General features: G+C 43.6%; 1 protein-coding gene across 2 annotated transcripts in view; it reads left to right on the top strand.

Annotated features, from left to right (window-relative positions):
- The window catches only part of HS6ST3 (heparan sulfate 6-O-sulfotransferase 3), a 647,173-nt gene extending 635,809 nt beyond the window's left edge, over positions 1-11,364 (top strand). The window contains exons 2-3 of one of the 2 annotated variants that reach the window (XR_007473134.1): positions 4,483-7,214; positions 10,046-11,364. Coding sequence is in view for 1 of the 2 variants with exons in the window: in XM_004273650.4 (XP_004273698.2) it covers positions 4,483-5,191 (709 nt within the window). In the remaining variant the exon portion in view is untranslated. Of the gene's footprint in view, positions 1-4,482 lie in introns of both variants that reach the window. The other variant, XM_004273650.4, reaches the window with a different exon arrangement.
- Positions 11,365-14,427: the final 3,063 nt, after the last annotated feature.

The raw sequence follows: 14,427 nt of genomic DNA, 5'->3' as shown, positions 1-14,427 counted from the left end.
TTCGCCCAAACTCTCAATGAAGCAGGTGGCAAATGGAAGATGTGCTGTCAGCACGCTGTCCCTGAGACAGAAAAAGTCTTTGGGATCGTTCAGGTCCACGCAGAACAGTCCCTTAACTTGTTGGTTAGCATTTCTCCCACTTTACCAGAATCACTGGGTGCCTGAGATCTCCTCGAGGACAATGTCTTAGTGATCTCGGGGTCCCCACTGCCTAGCCCCAGTGTGTGGCAAATACCAGGGGCTCAATCAATGTTTGGAGAATTACCAGGTGAGTGAATGGATGGATAAAAGGAGGAAATAATAGTTTGCTTATTAATGTTTCCAAAATCTGGGGAAAGTTTAACTGCCAGGACAAGTGTTGGAACAGATGAGACTCTGCCTCAGCTTAGGAGGTTGAGTTAAAAGGGACGGGTGTTGGGCTTCCCTGGTGGTGCAGTGGTTGGGAGTCCGCCTGCTGATGCAGGGGACACGGGTTCGTGCCCGGGTCTGGGAGGATCCCACATGCCGCAGAGCGGCTGGGCCCGTGAGCCATGGCCGCTGGGCCTGCGCGTCCGGAGCCTGTGCTCCATGGCGGGAGGGGCCGCAGCGGTGAGACGCCCGCGTACCGCAAAAAAAAAAAAAAAGAAAAAAAGGGACGGGTGTTGATGAGAGCCTCTGTATGTGGCCACATGGCCTTTGCTTGGGAGCTGCTTCTCCTTCTTCTCTGGTCTTCTCTGTTTTACCCTCCATTGTGCTGTTGAACAATTAACGTTTGAAAAGGAAAGTTGCAGATTTCAGAGTATTTTAAGAATTTTCCTTAGTTTGGGATAGATTGGAAGTTTGGGATTGACATGTACACACTGCTGTATTCAAAACAGATAATCAACAAGGACTGTATAGCAGAGGGAACTCTGTTCAATATTCTGTAATTACCTAAATGGGAAAAGAATTTGAAAAAGAATAGACACAGGTATATGTATAACTGATCACTTTGCCGTATACCTGAAACTAACACAACACTGTTAATCAACTATAACCCAATGTAAAATAAAAAAATTTTTAATAAAATATTTTGTATTTTCTAAAAAAAAAAAAGAAGAATTTTCTTAGAAACTAAATTGGGAGTTACGGGAGCAGAAGAAAATGAGTTTCCGTTGTTAGGGAGCAGGGAAGAGAGTCATGAAACTGGACTGAAGCTTGTACACAATGAAGGTTGGGCGTGTGGCCTGGAGGTAGACATCATTTCATCAATGACTTTTGCAGTTTTCTGTCTGATAGTAGAGGAGCAAATGAAAGTAGAGAAAAAAATAGAGATGAGAAAAAATGCTTTTAATGAATCAAATTGTGTTTTCTTCTTCAATAATTAGGTGTTCTTCAACCCTTGTTTCTTTTTACTATTATTCTAGCTTTCTATTTTGACTGCTTTGCAAGATTGAGACAAACAAATAAAACATACATGAGAATATGTCTGACTAAAGCAATACCCAAATGCTATGAGGCACTTGGTTCCAGAACCATGAGATGGGACAACCTTGTACTTCATCAATATGAATGTTGCCCTAGTCCATTTTTGTGTCTTGATGTCAGAGTTTGTTTTCGTTACAAATGGACCTCTGTCCTATTTGGCTAGTAGAACTTGCAGACATTTGGGGCTTATTTTACTCATGTAAACATCACTCTACAACTTAGCTAGTCTTTGTTAAATGCAGTGTTACCTTGAATAAAGTTAAATTTGAAACCAAGATCATTTTAAAGTGTAAGCTAGTTTCAGTTAGCTTTGAGACCATGTGGAGTCCGATGCAAAGAAAGCACAGGGAACTGTATGGCCAGTTAATTTTCCCAAGTGAAACCAAAGCCTCTCAGGTTCCAGCAGCAAGTTCCAGTTAACCCTTTATGTCACAAACTGTTGTAATTCCCAGCCCTAAAATCCTCCAGCTCTTATGATTATTTTAAAAATCTGGATTATGTCTAAATTTGAGACACATAAATGGGGTTGAGTCTTATCGATCGATAGTCATCATCTTTCTTGTTTAAATCCTCTTTTGTGTTTTCCGTTTTGTCCAATTAACAAGGGAACTTACGGATTTCCCATCTGTGATCTTTTTTGTTTTCCCTGCCGTACGCGGGCCTCTCACTGTTGTGGCCTCTCCCGTTGCGGAGCACACGCTCCAGATGTGCAGGCTCAGCGGCCATGGCTCACGGGACCAGCCGCTCCGCGGTATGTGGGATCTTCCCGGACCGGGGCACGAACCCGCATCCCCTGCATCGGCAGGCGGACTCTCAACCACTGCACCACCAGGGCAGCCCCCCCATCTGTGATCTTATTTGAGCATTCAAAAATCTGTCTGGGGCTTCCCTGGTGGCACAGTTTTCGTCTGCCCAGGGGCACCCTGAGTGTCACCCCTGGTGATGAAGGTGGGGTGGGCAGCCCATTCCATTGGCGGCTGCTCAAATGACGAGAAAGATTTTCCTTACTTGGAATCAGTGTTTGCTTTCCTCTAACGCCTACTGCTGTGTCTTTTTTTTAAAAAAAACATCTTTATTGGAGTATAATTGCTTTACATTGTTGTGTTAGTTTCTGCTGTATAACAAAGTGAATCAGCTATACGTATACATGTATCCCCATATCCCCTCCCTCTTGCGTCTCCCTCCCTCCCACCCTCCCTATCCCACCCCTCTAGGTGCTCACAAAGCACTGAGCTGATCTCCCTGTGCTATGCGGCTGCTTCCCACTAGCTATCTATTTTACGTTTGGTAGTGTATATATGTCCATGCCACTCTCTCACTTCGTCCCAGCTTACCCTTCCCCCTCCCCGTGTCCTCAAGTCCATTCTCTACGTCTGCATCTTTATTCCTGTCCTGCCCCTAGGTTCTTCAGAACCTTTTTTTTTTTTTTTTAGATTCCATATATATGTGTTAGCATAATGAGGTATCACCTCACATCAGTCAGAATGGCCATTATCAAAAAATCTACAAACAATAAATGCTGGAGAGGGTGTGGAGAAAAGGGAACATTCCTGCACTGTTGGTGGGAATTTAAATTGATACAGCCACTATGGAGAACAGTATGGAGGTTCCTTAAAAAACTAAAAATAGAACTACCATATGGCCCAGCAATCCCACTACTGGGCATATACCCTGAGAAAACTATAATTCAAAAAGAGTCATGTACCACAATGTTCATTGCAGCTCTATTTACAATAGCCAGGACATGGAAGCAACCTAAGTGTCCGTTGACAGACAAATGGATAAAGAAAATGTGGCACGTATGTACAATGGAATAGTACTCAGCCATAAAAAGAAACGAAATTGAGTCATTTGTAGTGAGGTGGATGGACCTAGAGTCTGTCATACAGAGTGAAGTAAGTCAGAAAGAGAAAAACAAATACCGTATGCTAACACATGTATACTGCTGTGTCTTTATCTGTCGACTTTTCCACATCTCTTCTGGCCTCTTCACACCTCTCTTGCCCTTTTGAGCCAGGGGTGCCCTAATCTTTACCTGATCATTCTGAAGCTAGCCATTTATAAAATGTATCTCTTCTCAATGTTCCAATAGATGCCATTAGATGAGACGAGACCCGTGATTATAATAACCACCACACCTGACAATTCGTAGGCATTCAATAAATATTAGTTACATTTTTGTTTTTAAGATATCAATATGGTGCCCAGGAAAGCACAGAAACTTTGAAATCAAATAGGCCTAAATTTTATTGCATCAAGTATTAATTTGCTCTAGGATCTTGGGCTGTATTTTTCACCTTTCTCAGTCTCTGTGTTCTCAGCTTTTTTTAAAAAAAGTCATGATAAAACCCATTTTACAAAGTTCTGTTGAAGGTGATCTGTGCCAGTATCCATAAAGTACCCAGCCCAGTTTCTAGCACACAGTAACTGCTCGGTAAATATTAGTCTCTACATACAACACATCCTTCCCCTACCCCACCCACCTCTTAACCCAGAACACCCCTGTGAACAGGAAAGATTAAGGAGACTTGGCTTCCAGCTTTGCTCTTTCTAGTCACATGACTTTGGGGAAATCATCCTAACCCCCTTGCACTGTTTCCCTATCAAATAGTCCCCCGTGTCTACTACCAAAGTTCCTTTTAAGGATCAAATAAAATATCAGATGGGTGAAAACGCTCAATAAACGTGGCGTGTTCTCTTAATGTAAGGTATTGTTATTGCTGGTAGAGATTGAACAGTGAATGATTGCTGAATGAATTATTGCTGATCGATTCTCCCAACCCCGCCCCTCCCCACCCTGGAGCAGAAAGAAAAAACCCAGCAAATAGTACTGAAAACCGATTCATGCGTGTTTGTATCATAGAAACACGCACATAGGGGAACATGGCCCGACAGCTGCAAATCCAGGCAGATATTCTCACGTGACCATCTGGCAGAAAAACCCATTGAGTCAATGCTGATACAGACGCTACAGAGGCGCGGGGTCCCAGGGTTATAGTTACGGCGGACTGACGCTCTTCGTCTAATCTCTTCCAGGAATTTCTATTACATCACCATGTTGCGGGATCCGGTGTCCCGGTACCTGAGCGAGTGGAAACACGTCCAGAGAGGGGCCACGTGGAAAACCTCCCTCCACGTGTGCGATGGGAGGAGCCCCACCCCCGATGAGCTGCCTACCTGCTACCCCGGGGACGACTGGTCTGGGGTCAGCCTACGGGAATTCATGGATTGCACCTACAACCTGGCTAACAACCGCCAGGTGCGCATGCTGGCCGACCTCAGCCTGGTGGGCTGCTACAACTTGACTTTCATGAACGAGAGCGAGAGGAACGCCATCCTGCTGCAGAGCGCCAAGAGCAACCTGAAGAACATGGCTTTCTTCGGGCTCACGGAGTTCCAGCGGAAGACGCAATTTCTCTTTGAGAGGACATTCAACCTCAAGTTCATCTCCCCCTTCACGCAGTTCAACGTCACGCGGGCTTCCAACGTGGAGATCAACGAGGGTGCCCGCCAGCGCATCGAGGAGCTCAACTTCTTGGACGTGCAGCTGTACGCGTACGCGAAGGATCTCTTCCAGCAGCGCTACCACCGTACCAAGCAGCTGGAGCGCCAGAGGGACCGGCAAAAGAGGCGCGGGGAGCGGAGGCTGCAGCGGGAGCACAGGGGCCGCCGGTGGCCCAGACAGGACGGGAACCCAGAGGGGGCAGTCACGGAGGACTACAACAGCCAGGTGGTGAGATGGTGACCCGCTGCCCTCCCCTCCTCTCCACGGGAGGGGGAGCATTAACCGGGGCACTGCCCTACCTTGGAGAATGTGGGACCATGCTGAGGACGTCTGGCTGGCTGTAGGTGGCTTGACTGGGGCCCCTGCTTCCTCTTTGTCTTCACCTTTATCCAGCTGGAGATGATCCGTCTTCTTCTTTTTCTCCTGACATTTTTCAGTCTGTGATATTAAGTAGGGTAGGAATGCATCCAATAATAGACCGCTTTAGAAGGTCAAGGGGAGAAGCACCAAAAAGGAAAGAGCCCTTGGGATCTTTTATTTTTGCGGCGACGGCGGCATAGGTTATAGTTTGGGCAACTGGAACCCACCAAGGCACACGTGAAAAGCCAAATTATGGCTTGGATGTTCTGCTGAAACTGATCTGTTCATACTGCCTCTTTAATGGAAATACTGCTGTTTAAAGAGAGAGGAAGAGAAGGCTTTTTCAGCCTTTAGATGAGGTTTAACGCCAACTCTCTCTTGGCACTTGGCTGTCATCTTTGGACTCTATTTGAATGTGGGTTAAATCATAAGTAGTGTAAACATGTTTTGTTGTTACGGTTGTTTTTCAACAAGATTACCCTGCTACTGACCATCACTGGAGACTCACATCCCCTGCATCTTAGCCCTGAGCCATGCTTCCTTCCCCATCTTTTAAGGAAAGGCTAGTAGATTCAGGACAGGCATGCCTCAGAGAAATGAACATTGGTAGGGGCATTCGGGAGAAAACGTGCTTATTAACGAATGCCTACGGAGATCACCATTTACCAATTTTTATTTTCAGCGTAAGGAATGAATGATAAATTAACGGAGGCAGGGAAAGCAGGAGGATAACTACATGTCTAGCATTTCCAATCTGGCTACAGAGCCTTAGTTTTCTAAGGACTCTTTCAGAGTTTGACCTCTGTGGAGCAGTCATCTTCTTTGGTACAGGACCACCACGTTTGAAACACTGCTGTCACAGAGGAAAAGACGTTTAAAAAGAATGTGGCCTGAAGAATAGGAACTCAGCTAGCATGTATACAAAATATAGTCAAGATCACTAAACTTAAAAATAACTGATTTAGGCCATGAGACATGGAACACAGTGGAGTGGTTATCCCAGGAGTTTAGAAAGACTCTACTTCCCGATAGCTCGAATATCTCTGGCCTGATAACACTTTCTCCTCACATGATCTCTGTTGTGAGAGTGTGGCTACAACAGGACCGGAAAATGTGCTGCATTGCTTAAGCGCTTCTTACTCTCACCTTTTCCCAATCGCAACTACAATAACACAAAATTTTCGAGTAATAAGGGGAGACCTATGGCAGAGGGAATAGAAAATCCTTGCCCAGCATTTAGTAGGAGATCAGAGTGAGCAGAAAGTTTCAGAACAGATTGATCTGATCAATCCCTTCAAGGAGCCGAAGGCAAAATGAGTGAAACCCCTAAATGAGATTGAAAAGCCTATTTCATTGATATCTAACATGTTTGATGTTTAAGCCAGCTTTACATAAGCCTCGTCTCAGCCTCCAGAATACTCTCTCTGGGGTTGAGAGTTAATCAACTCACAAGCATTCGCGGAGTGCTCGCCTGCACAGAGGGGAGCCCAGTACCTCCATCAAAGAGAGATCTGGAGAAGAGGCTTAGGTACTTCTTACACGACCCTTGGCTTCATCTGTCTTGGGGGAAAAGGCATCCCTGGGGCCTCCCTTGTGCCAGAAACTTTGGCAGACCCTTTTTATACCTCAGATCTAGTCACAAGAAGGTAGATCGTATTAGTCCCAATTAGGTGAGGAAAGTGAGACCACAGACAATAAATAGCTTCCTCAAGGGTTGTGAGCTACGTCTGGCAGACTGCAAAGGGCAAGCTCTTTTTTTTCTCCATCATGTTTTCCATATGGGATAAAAGCTTCCTGCCAATCATGCTAGAAGCCACCTGTTCTTGCCCAGAAGGGTCTGTCTCTAACCCATGTGGGTCTGACAGCACCAAGCCAGCAGGGACCCAGAGCCATGTCGCCTTGGGTGAGTCCGGCCCCTTCCAAATCACTGACCTGTCAAGGAGCTGAGACACTGATGACGTCATAGGCAATTGTACTTTTTGAGCCGTAGATGGGGTGAGTTAAAGGGGCCGAGTAACTATCGCTTGTTAGTTGGTGGAGATGAGGCTCACAGAGTATTAGCGTTTCCCTTCCTGATGCCTTGTTCCTAAGGTAGTGGGGGAAGGAGGACTGCAGCTGGGATCCATGAGCAGCCTTTTCTCTGTCTTCCCATTTCGATGCTAGGATCTAATGCTGCTTAGAATGGCAGGGCTGCACATTACCGTTCTGTCACTGTGAAACAGACACACGAATACACACACATGCATACACACGTGCACAGTAACAATCCAGTGTTTTGTCATGTGGAAAATCAAAACAAGTTAGAAAGCGTTTAGATGTTTCCTTTAAACTCACTTTCCATTTTTGGCAGGGAATTCATGCATAGCTGAGACTTGGCGGCTGCCTCTGCTAACTTCACACTGTTCCTCAGGCACCTCGGGATTTATATCAAAAGGCTTTCCTCGGCCTTGCTGCTGAAGGTGTGATGTATGGGGCTCCACTGGAGACCCGATATCAGGATGTTCAGAGGAGAAACCATCTCTTTGTATTGGCCCGAGGCCAGTGCTGAGCAAATTAAAAAGACAGACACGAGCTTCCTCCCTCGTATCATTTCATTCTAAAGCAGCACACTCATCCTCTCCCTGGGGTCCTATGTTGATAGAAATGAAGAGGTGGGGATGCAGTTTGTTCTCTGAAAGTCAGCTGCACACCTACATGCCAAGTGATGCTCAGCTCAGGGAAGGGATGTCAGTCAGCAGGAGGCCTCTGGGCCTAACCATGGGAAGCCAGCAGCCTTAAGACCCCAAACCAAAGCAATTCCAGATACATTAGTGTTAAAAGCCAAGAAGAGGCAATCAATCAATCATCCCTAAGTTCCGTGTCCTACCAGCTCCTACAATTCCCAGATAGACCTTCCTTTCCTCCTCTGGCAATGGCAACTGCAGTAACCACACTGGGATAAGATGTCTGTGTGTGTGTGTGTTTAAATCATTATTAAGGTCTGAGGTACATACTATATATTCTGTCTCCTTTTAACTTTTTGGCAACCTACTTCTGACAAATAGAGAAAACCTGCCCTGAGAATTATTTGAATGCTCTTTCTAATAATTGCTAACATTAGCAATCAGTGTTAGGCAACAGTTAAGGTTATCACGTATGTTATTAAAAATTATAAAAATCTGTTCCTTATCCTCTAAAGGAGGTAACTGTGTCAGAAATGGTTTGATCAAGGGTTTGAAATATAAGGAGTTGTTCAAAAGTCTGACTGGAGGTCATATGAATATGGGGGAGAAGATCTACCAGATAGACCTAGCAAGGAGGTGAGCAAAGATCATTAAAAAATAAATACAAGGCCATTAAGTAGGATTCCTACTTGGCTGCTTTAACAGAGAAACTCAAAATAATAGTGACTTCAAAAGATTGAAGCAATTGCTTGCTTTAAAGACAAACTGGTCTCGTGTGTGATCTTACCAGAATCCCAGGCCCTCTCGTTGCTCTTTCATACTAATGTGCAGCTTCCAGCTCAAGGTCCGACATGGCTACTGCAGTTCCTGCCATCTCAATTTTATTTAAGACAGCCGAGAGGAAGTGGAGAGAAGTTGTACATATCAGTTCCAGTCACATCTCGTTGGCTAGAACCTAGCCATTAGATACATCTAGCTGCAAACAAGGCCAGGAAATGTCATCATTATTGGTTGCGATGTGCCTTGATACATATAAGGGTTCTGTTATTAAAGAAACAATGTGAAAATTAATACTGATCAAAACTATCAGTCTCTGACACAAAAGGAAATTGAAAAATATTTCAAGTGCTTTTCAATGTCATCTATTTTGCAAAGGCTAAGATTGAAATTTGTAACTTTGTATAGTATTTAATGCTTTTCAAAACGTTTCTACATCTAGTATCTCATTTGATCTTTACTACATTCTTGCATGTAAAATAGGACCTCTATTCATTAATCCCATTCAACAGTTTGACGTGGAGATTCAGGGATGATGAACGATTTCCTAAAGCGTCTGGCTTACTAACAAGACAGGTGCTCAGAGCCCCAGTCTTCTGACTTCATATTTTCTACTACTTCATGCTCATCATCAGTATTGGGATCGAGAATAGCAAGAATATGAAATCTAAATCTTTATTGATTTATATCTTCTCTGACCTTCTCACGGAGCTGCAGCGACTTAGAAAGTGCTAAGGAGGGGGGTAGAGTTGGCTCTCAACCCCCTGCCTCCAGGGAGAGACCCTCTTATTAGGAGTGAAATGTCCAAGAGATGGACAGTGTTGCAGGGAGATCTCGAAGCACGACCACTCAAGCACCTGCAGCCTGAATAGAGAAGCTTCATGGGAGATCAATAGAACTCCTGCTCAAAAAATCTCCCTTCTTCTCTACTTCTTCCCCAGGTCCGTGGAATTTTATCAGCAACATACTGTTTGGGTTCTTGATTTTATTTGGTGTTAAATGAGTCCCTTTGCACATTTGCCCAGGAAAGGAAATGCTTTAAGTCGTCATGAGCTAACATCTTCGCACAGAGGTTTCATCTGATTCCTCTCCAACCCTGACCTCTAGCTGAGAAGCAGCGCCCGTAGGATGGGATCATGCAGAGGTGGGGTTTGGGAGAGTAGGGGTAACTGTGGAGGAAAGTAGGCCTTCTAAAAGGGGGCAGGTCTTTCAAAGGTGGAAAGATGAGGAATTAAGTAAGTGCCAGGGAATACGGAAACACAGAAAAGTAACTTAATGTAGTTTCTATCCTCAGGGTCAAGGGCAGTCTGGAGCCATGTGGACTGATTCTTTGGGCCACTGAAAACAGCAGGAAAAGGCATGAGGCTCGTGAGACAGGACCAGAGCATTGCGATGGTTTTAGGGACTGAATTGGAGTTGGAGCAAAGAGAAAGCTGGGGCAGACTTAGGCAGAGCGCTGTGATCTGATCACAGCTGTGTCTCTAAGGCTTTTCTTTTCCATAGTTACTATACGTCCACCGGTCAGCAGAGCTCCAGCTGAAAGCCTGCAGGTGGGTATTGGGGCTGGCTGAGTCTGACGACTCTACCCAATAGTGCCACCTCTGGGAAGCATGCGACGGTTCTTTCTCCAAAGCACTTCCGGCTTTTCTTCTAACCCCCTCCCTCCATCGCTACTGGATGTAAGCCTGCTTTCCCTCACCACATTCAGCTGGACGCATCTGAACGAACTCCATAAAACTTTGAATTAGCCCTTCTGGGCAAGTGGGCGGGTTCTGAGACCTGTGTGTTTTGTAGCCAGAATGCACATGGACCCATCTTCACAACACATCTACAGAACCAACCTGCCCTGGAGAGGTGCTGAGATTTCCTGAGGACTGGCCTCGCTATGAACACCAGCAACATCTGCAAGACAAAAGCCCCTGAACTTCCAAGCCAGGACTCGAGGTCATCTAACAAAACTATGGATCTGAGAACACAGAAGCACAGATGTTTCTTGAGCCTGTGTTCTGAGTCGTTTATGGACGAGACTGCAACTGTCATCCTTTGGCACATTAAGTGGAACCTCTGTGGGTTACACGTTCTGTTGCACTGTGGGAATTCATCAAAGGGCCAGATGTCAGTGCTGAAAAGCTTCAGTTCTTGCTGGGGAAAACTCTCTGAGGGAGCAGAATGTGTATGATTTAGTCACTGTCACATTTGTCTTCCACCAACTTGTCATTTTTATTTTTTATCATGTGGCCATCTTTTCTTTTCCTTCCTTCTCCCCACCTCCCTCCCCAGAAGTACTTTCTGGGTTTTGCTTGCATTATTTTTCATTTAACGTATCCAAAATGAAAAAGCATCTGGAAAGAAGCATCTGGACTTTTATCTGGTGCCCCATTTTAGACGTAAAGATAGTTATCCAATAGATAGTAAATGATTTCTCCTAAGAGATATTTCTTTTTGTTTCTGTGCCATAATATGTATGAACTTGGGTACTCAGAGATTGTATTGTGACATTATCAACCTTTATTGCTGTTTAAAGATGATAGTTTGTAGAACTGAGGATTCCCATTGATGTGAAGCACAATTTAATGAACAAGTTAATGTATTAAACTGTTGTGATGTCGAGAACGACTGTTTTCCCCTGTGATTTTGTTAGACATTTTTTACAAAAGGAGGAGAGCGGGTTAAATACTTTAAGGGATTTATGGAAATTGCAGACAGGGGATCAGCTTTGTCAAATTCTCAGAATCCATGCTTTGGATAAAAATGTGAAACTTTAAAAGCATATTGGATGTGAAACTTTAAAAGCATAAAAGACAGAGAAAATATAGATTGAAGCAATTTCAAATCTCTGAGGCCAGGCAGGATTTCACAGGCTCTCAAACACATGAGCTTCTAAAACCATGGTTCTCAGTGAGTCTCCTTGGTCACTGCCCACCCGGCACAAGGAAATTCACTGTGAAATGCAGAAAACAACCTGGAGATGATGAGGGGGAAAAGATTTAAGAGTGATGGAAGAAAACAACAGGAATTAGAGGAAAGGAGTTTGGAATTCAAGGTAACAGAAAGGAGGAAAGAGGAAGGGAGGAAAGGCAGAGAGAGAGAGACAGAGAGGAAGAAAACACAAGCAACAATGAAATCTAATATGGGTCTCTCCACAGTTTCAGTGTGCATGGTTTGCAGATTGTTTTTAATGACTAGCTCCTATAATACAAGCAAAGAAACAAAATTAACTTCTAGGAGAGAAGTTCGTTCATTCAAAAATCCCTTGATTGAAACAATTTATCATTTTCTTTTTGTTCTGTGAAAGTGGGAACTGCGGATTCCTTCCTTGCTTGTGGGTTAGTGAGATTTGGAACCTCAGAAAAATGTCATTCGACCACGTTCCTCTATCTAGTGAGAATCATACGCAAAGGGAACTTGACTTTAATGCAATTGGAGTCGTCTTACGAAAGACTCCAAAAGACAGCAGAAGTTAAATACACACACACACACACACACACACACACACACACACACACACACACGGAGACATATGGGGGACTTTTCCAAGAAAATCCTCACACAAGTTAGAGTAGGACTGAGGAATACTCAACATTTACTTCTTTCTCTCATTCACCTTGAAAATAGCATTGAAAATAAGACTGAAAAAAATGTCAAAAATATTATTGAAAATCTGCTCGCAATATAGTACTGTTTCACTCTCAGAGATCACTTTTCCTATCAAATATATATTTGCAAATTAATGGAGTCTAATTCAGCATAATTATTTCTTTATTTTATAAACAACTTGTTTTTTATGATTATAAAGTATTATATGATCTTAGATAATTTGGGAAATACAAGGCATTGAAATGTCCATAAATTATAGAGCCGAACTCTGACATTATTTCGATCTATTTTCTTTCCTATTTTTTATGCATCAGCAATTAGAGTAACATTTAAAATAACAAATGTTTTAGAAAATGAGAATCATACAATCTGTGCAATGTAAATACATAGGTTAACGTCTTAGTACCCATTCTTTGAAAACATAATTTTAATAGCTGCATATAATTTTATCATTCCCATATTTGTGGGCATTCTGCTCATTTTCAACTTTTCCACTAATGTAAATAACACTGAAGTGAATATATTTGTACATAAGTAGCATCGATTTAAGTGTCATTGTACACCCATTGGAGAGAGGACAGTGGGCCACTTGATTGTATCTTCCCAACAACTCGGAAAGAAAAATTATTCAAGATTGTCAAAATTATATAGATGGAGCTAAATGAATGGTTAATAAAAGAAATAAATAAAAATTATCCATAGCATCAAAGAAAATTATATGCATGTCTCCAAAACCACCCTCCTGGCCCTGGAGTGAAGCTCTCGTTCCCCAAGGTGCTGGGGGTGCTGGCGGCAGGCTGACAGCTCCCAGCTGAGTCTCTCAAGGACCTGCCCTCCCCCAAGGTCATGCCACCTTTTGGGAACAGGTCATATAGAATGACTCTGCTGTGGAGCTAAAGGTCAGGTCTTCTGACTGGCGACATCTCAGCTCCAAAACGCCCTGTAGGCTCAGCTGAGGACAGCACTGCAAAGCATCTCAGTTCACGGGCTGCTTCCAACCCATCCTGTGGCCCTTTCTCCCCACAGGTGTGACCTCAGTCAGCTTTTGACACACATCTTACCATGGACTCTGCTCTCCGGGGACCTAGACTTGCCACGGACCCCCGGGTTTTAGCCTCCGCAGCCTTCTGCTGTGTTTCTTCTTTGTCCTACCACCTGCAGACTTCCTATCTTTTGAGCTCAGCTATGTTTTGGAAGTTTATTTTGGCATATTTGATCCAACGTTTCTACTTGTTTGCAGATGTAAGAGGAATCTGTGCTGGCTCAGTCTGTCAAGCTTCTAGAAACGAGTCTGCTTTTAAGTGTTGAAATCTCCTTTGAGTCTGTGCTTCTGTTGCTTCTCCATTATTCGGCCCTTCATCACATTTTCTGTTTTGAGCCTCCAGATTTTCACAATTAACTTTCACTCCTTTTCTATTCAGAGGGAATTTTCCCTCTGTTTGCTTATCTCCTCCAAAACCTGTTTGTATTCATTCCCTTCAATAATATATTTATTTTCCCACTTACACATGTATTTTATATATTTTACTTTACCTTTCCACTTTTAATTTTTGTTGTCAGCTATTAGTCTTACATTTATGCTTGAATTTTTAATCTTAATTTTCTTTTTTTTTTTTTCTAAGCATCTGTATTGGAGTATAATTGCTTTACAATGGCGTGTTAGTTTCTGCTGTATAACAAAGTGAATCAGTTATACATATAGATATATCCCCATATCTCTTCCCTCTTGCGTCTCCCTCCCTCCCATCCTCCCTATCCCACCCCTCTAGGCAGTCACAAAACAATGAGCTGATTTCCCTGTGCTATGCGGCTGATTCCCACTAGCTACCTATTTTACGTTTGGTAGTGTATATATATCCATGCCACTCTCTCACTTCGTCCCAGCTTACCCTTCCCCCTCCCCGTATCCTCAAGTCCATTCTCTAGTAGGTCTGTGTCTTTATTCCCGTCTTGCCCCTAGGTTCTTCATGACTTTTTTTTTTTTTTTTTTTTAGATTCCACATATATGTGTTAGTATACGGTATTTGTTTTTCTCTTTCTGACTTACTTCACTCCGTATGATAGACTCTAGGTCCATCC

The sequence above is a fragment of the Orcinus orca genome, chromosome 18 (genome assembly GCF_937001465.1).
Source record: "Orcinus orca chromosome 18, mOrcOrc1.1, whole genome shotgun sequence".
Lineage (NCBI taxonomy): Eukaryota > Metazoa > Chordata > Mammalia > Artiodactyla > Delphinidae > Orcinus > Orcinus orca.
The sequence above is the reverse complement of the archived record's forward strand: the minus strand, read 5'-3'. Positions and strand labels throughout refer to the sequence as shown.